The 6,000-nt window shown below is 36.4% G+C and overlaps 1 protein-coding gene across 1 annotated transcript in view; it reads right to left on the bottom strand.

Moving 5' to 3' along the window:
* Positions 1-326: 326 nt before the first annotated feature.
* ST6GALNAC3 (ST6 N-acetylgalactosaminide alpha-2,6-sialyltransferase 3) overlaps positions 327-6,000 on the bottom strand; it is a 314,798-nt gene continuing 309,124 nt past the window's right edge. The window contains exons 4-5 of the mRNA XM_063298138.1: positions 5,068-5,175; positions 327-1,997 (exon numbers count right to left, since the gene is read on the bottom strand). Of these exons, the coding sequence (XP_063154208.1) occupies positions 1,811-1,997; positions 5,068-5,175 (295 nt within the window). The 3' untranslated portion in view covers positions 327-1,810. The remainder of the gene's footprint in view (positions 1,998-5,067; positions 5,176-6,000) is intronic.

Genomic DNA, 6,000 nt, shown 5'->3' with positions numbered 1-6,000 from the left:
ATATTTTCCATACAAGGTTTCTGCACACTTTCTGTTACTATCCTTGATTGCTGAACCATCTGACTCCACTTTGTGTTTTCTATGAGGTAGTGACATGCCCCCCCAATAAAACAGAAGCTTGAGGTAATTTACTAGAGGTTACCAAGATTTCCCAGAATGGGAATGAGCATTTACCTCTTGCATACTGGAGCAGAAGATAACTGTCCTTGGGTCAAAATACACAACTGTACAATGTGTAGCAGCATGGCACTTAATAACAGTGGGAATGGAATGGTATATATAGGACCTATAGACCTCCATATACAAATATATAATACAAAAATCAATCCTTATACAAACTCTTTAATATGTAAAAAAATACGACTTTGCTATTGCCTTTTCATGATTCAACAAGGCAATACAAAATGTGGGGTGATTTCAGTACTTAGGCTCTTTGAGAATTTTATACAAATAATGGTCAATAAATCTTTTTTCAAGTTTTAGCAGTATGATTACAGTATTGCAGTAATGATACCCAGGTATTTTGCAGATGTTTAAGGAATTTTTTGAAATGATACAGAACTTGAAGTTATTTAGACTGTTACACACACACCCGCACACCCACATACACTTCTTCTGATATAAATTGAAAAAGTTACTCACTTAGCAATAGAATGAAATTTTGGTATAATGTCTGTCATTTCTCTCTTCCCTGCTTTTTAGATCTCATATCTCTGTAATAAATCTTTCTACGTAAAATGGAATTTAAATGATCTAATGCTTTGTATGCTCTCTATGGCATGGATAAAACAGGGCATGCAACACTTCAATTACAAATGGGCAACTACTAAGCATTCCAGGCTCTCTCACCATCAAAGGAAAAAAAATGTGAAAAACAATCTTTTGAAGAAATTAATGCACACGGAGCTATTGCAGCTGGAATGCTGGTATAGTGTTTCAAAGAACTGATTTCATACACATGGGTTTAGTATTCTTAAATAGGAGATAAAGAGGAATATCTGCCAAGAATCCATGGATTTATATAAAAATATAAATAAGCATACTAATTGATAAAAACAACTGTAGTTGCATTGATTTCTCTTTACAACACCCTTGTGAGGTAGGTGTTCAAGTCAGAGAACTAAGAACTGCTCAAGATCACAAGAAAGGTCATTGCCCAAAACTATATACTTGGACTTAAAGACCATTTTTCTTAGTTGTGCTCCAAAAAGGGGATATAACTAAAATCATGCTGAGAAAATTCGAGGCAATGTTGGAATACCTGGAGGTGATAGAAATACTCTGCCATTCATTTCCAGCATATGAATTCTCTGAGCTTCAGACATACTCAGTCCTCTTCTAGAAATCAAGTGCACTCAGGATCTTTTTTAGCACATCTTTAAGTGGCTCATATGCAGTAAATCTGTAGCCATGCAAACTATATATTTACAAGACTGATTTGTCTGGCTGTTACTGCCAAAAAGGTGGTTGCTTTAATAGTGAACATTTATCATCTAAATTCAAGTACTACAGACATTATCCAAAACACCCAGAGCACTGAGCCTGCATGAGATAGTATTTTTCCTCTCTTCACAGAACTACATCCTCTAGCAAATGAGCTGTTCCCAAGTTGAACTTCTAAAAAAAATCCAGTTGAAATGAGACATAATAAGCATCTTCCACAGATGGGTAGATCTCTCCCCAGTGCACACACAGACTTACAAACAGCACATTCGTTCCACAGCAGAACCATCACTTTCAGCGCAATCACCTAAGGAGGATTGTCATTTAAATCCATGGCCTATTTTGTGGAAGACTGTGACAACCAGCATCAAGACAAAGTCCAATTAGGGTGTGTAAATGTTATTGTATGTTTCTTAGCCCATTCAGCAAATACTTTCTTTTCTGTGATAAACCTGTGGCCTCCATAGGGTGCATTTTCATGAAGGAAGTACTCATCGCATTCACTCCTTCCAGGTTCATAGTAGTGATATGGGACTTTCCTATAGCCTTCTGACCTAGAACAAAGTCAAAACATAGACATCCATGAAATACTCTTTTTTTCCCTATGCCATCATAACAAATATACTATACAAACATCTATCTATATGCCTACAAACAGCTTTCTCCAGCCTGTAACACCCAGATATGTGGGACAACAACCTTCAAAATTCCAGAACAGAATGGCCATGCTGAATTCTGGAGGTATTAGAATTAGAATTCTTGAAGTAACAGGTCAGAAGATCTAGGGAACATCAGGTTGGGGTAGGCTGCTTTATCTATATAAAGCTGGATAGGTAGGTGGGTGGGTGCGTAGATGGGAGAAAGAAGAAGCAGTTATGAAACAGACAAGAATGCTTTGTATTACTAAACACCAAACAGAAGTATTTATAGGTCTTAATGAACCTTACATATTTAAGGGACTGTCTTTCTTCAAATGTCTCTACCTGCACATCAGGTCTGGCAGGAGCGACATGGTCTGGGTTCCATCTATTAAGGAATGTAATCAGGTGAGACCCAGGAAGCGTGACTTTTCTGTTGCTGTGTCTACCCTTTGGGACCCCATTCCCCGAGGTTAGATTGGCTCTGAACCTGCTGGTCTTTTGGAAGGCCCTTAAGAGCTGGGTAATCGCTCAGGTACAGGGGTTGGGAGGTTATTGTTATTGCTGATGGTTACTTTTGGCTGCCATTCTTTTTTTCATTTTTGTTGTGCATTGTCATTTTTATGATTAGATTGATATTTTATACCTCTGTTTGCCTCCCAGATTCACTTGTGCAACATGGCGGCCATATAAATTGAATTAAATAAATAAATAAAACTGACGAACTGTTAACATACAGTAGGCATGCTATTCCTGTCATGGTTGTTGCTTATGTAACAGGTAAAGTTCTATGGCATTTTGTAAGGATGGGGATGGGTGAATTGTGACTTCCATTTTAGCATGAAGTATGGCTGCTAATACAAAGATTCTAGCTGCATTAGCTCTTGTAGTGCAACAAAGCAAATAGACAATCCCTTTGTTCTACCTTCAAACATGGCCATGACTGTCATTCCTGCACATGAAAAGATTCTGACTATGCAACCACACTACAGAAAAAGCCAATGCTGACAAGACTTTTCTTACAGCCTGATTCAAAGGCCAGTGTGAAAGCAGCTTTCGATCTTTGTGATATCACAGTGATGGCTATATTTAAAAAACCAAGTCACTGGATATATATTGTGGCTTAGCTGCAGTCTATTTGAAACCACAGTAAAGCTAGTCTTGTCTTTAAAGGGCTATGAGATGTTATGGGTGGTCAGTTTCCACACTTGTACAAACTCTGGCCCAATAAGTTTGCCAGCTCCTTTTGTAAGGAGTAGAAATGAGGAAATGTTTGTTTCTCTGAGACTTCCAGCAACTGGAGAATTGATAGCTCATTTTTTTCTCAGCACTGAGAAACTGGTGGAAGAGAAGGCTGTCATGTATTATCTTCAAACTGCTTTCCTGGGACTGGAAAGTAGAAGCAGTGACAGTGTAGAAGTGCCTAAATCAGAAGCTAGAAATGTGCTGATTGACATATATGCACACATACAACTGCTGTCAAGAGTGGTAGAAGATCCAGAACACTTTTGTGGTAACTTTACACAATGACTACATTTTGTTATTGTGGTTGAGAACAGTATAATCCTTAACAGCTTTCAAATGATATACTACAGTTATACTACTCTGTAATTATAATATTGGAAGAACAGATGAATTCAGCACTAGATTTATGGAAAAAATTATCAACTTAGTTTGATAAAGATCAGTAAGTCCATCTAATACCCAATGTGGTGATCCAGTATAGGTCACTGAAACATGTTATGTGAAACACATAAGAGTTTCTATATATATGGGAATATATAGATAAACTAAGGGGAAAAAATCTATCAATTAAAATAAATTAACCTCCTCCCTACAACTACCCTGAAAAAAGGGCTTCTAAAAATGATTATATATATATATATATATATATATATATATAATCATGATTATATAAATAAATATATAAAAAATAAAACCCAAATGTAATAGAATAAAGGCTCAAAACAGCATAGCTAACTAAGCCAATGATCATACTACCTTTAGGCTCAAAAAGGAATTAGCAAATCTTAACTGAAAGGAAAGCATTGTTGGCTTCAATGGGGGATTATGAAAACAATATAACATCTTGTTCATTAGGCTACACCAGGCTTATAAGTAAGTTTACAGTTTTTGTTCCCAGATATTAGGGAGATTTGTGTGTGTGTGTGTGTGTGTGTGTGATTATTTTAAAAATGTTCAGCCTTTGGGGAGATTACAAAACAGCTTTTATAAGCTTCATTTCTCAGAATGGCAGGAAACTGCGTTGCCAATTTTTTGACAACTGTAATTGGCAGCGAAGGGAGAATAGGGGCCAAATTAAGTTCTGGGAGTGTAACCTCACTAATTCCTGGAACATAAGGAGGTTTTGAAGAGGAGGATAAGCATCAAAGACAATATTTTTCTCTTTTGGACTTTCCTTGAACTGTCTTTCATTTTATAGGCATGAAGCACTGGATTTTGCAGCCAACTCTGAACCTGAGCCCTTTACTGCTGTAGCAGAACATGCTAATGTATACATGGTTTATATCATAGTTCCCTGATCTAGTAGGAAATAATTGTGCACAAGCCTCCTTATTGAAATGATGGCCCTGGGGAGGATGGGGGATTTGCAAAGTTTGCTCAATTCTGAGAAAGAACAGATTTGTGCTTCTTATCCTGTACATTCTTAACTGTACAGAAACTGTGAGAAAGCAAACATACTTTCCCATTTCCACAGTTCAGTTCTAATTTGGCAGAAGGTTCTTCAATATTAAAAGTTCTTCATAACAGTTGTCATTAAACTTTTATAAATCCTTTTATTTAATCAATACCACATATCATATGGGGACTAAATATATTGTCAATAAAGTGCCATGTCAATATAGTTCTGCTAGGGGCTGGCTGCCTAATGCATTTGTTGGATTTATGATATCAACATGAATTGTGAAATTTTGACAAGGCGTTAGATCTGTGGATGCATGAAAATAATGTGCTGTGATCTTACTTGCAATAGGTGTCATTTATCATTCCATAGACATGTATTCTGTAGCAAGCATCCATCGCTAGAATTAAGGTAAACCAACCAGTACTGAGATAGGATCCTGACTGGATTCTGTAGAAGACACAACACAAAAAAGACTTCACTGAGAAACTGCTAATACTGTATTTCCTCAAAGACATATTATTTGTTACGTGACACAATGACATTGATAAACTGACAAAAATATATAATGATTTTGAGTTAGAGCTAGTCCATCATTCTGGAGTATTTGACCTCTATGGGCCAGCATGAAAAATAAATGCTATGTAGGCTGTAGAAATAAGATTTGGCAGCTATAGCTGTTTTTGAGTGAGCACGCACAGTCTGAGCTCTGATTTCTGAAATTTGAGAATTTATTAGGAGTAGTGTAGGTTGGCTTCAAGACTTGGTTAACTGAACATTCAAATGGTGTACCTCCACACTCCTTTGCATCTAAATTCAAAAATAATAAATAGAAATCAATATAATAATACGTATCAATATAAATTAATTCTAGCTATCTGAATCCCATTTTATTCTAACCGATTTTGTACTTATATGTACTGGGTGTGTTATAAAGCCAGCAAAAATATAAAGGCTAGGGAGGCTCCTGTAATATTGCCAACTGTGTCATTATGGTAAGTCTGGAGAAGACCTTCCTGTGCACATAGGATTTCCTATAATTTCCAATTATTCCTTGTGTGTTCTATAAACACAGTCACAGATATGGAAAGCCTGAGTTTGGTTTCTGCCCATATCTCAGAGAACCCTAATTGCTAATTCTGTTCATGACTGATTCACAAATTACTGTGTTAAGAAATACTGTCTGTTTTTAATGCAGTCTTTTATTCTTATTATATTCACATCTAGAATATTATCACATATATTCTATAAGTGAATGACACAATACAGAATGCA

Source organism: Candoia aspera, chromosome 3 (genome assembly GCF_035149785.1).
Source record: "Candoia aspera isolate rCanAsp1 chromosome 3, rCanAsp1.hap2, whole genome shotgun sequence".
In the NCBI taxonomy this organism is placed as follows: domain Eukaryota; kingdom Metazoa; phylum Chordata; class Lepidosauria; order Squamata; family Boidae; genus Candoia; species Candoia aspera.
This window is presented reverse-complemented; position numbering and strand designations above follow the sequence as displayed.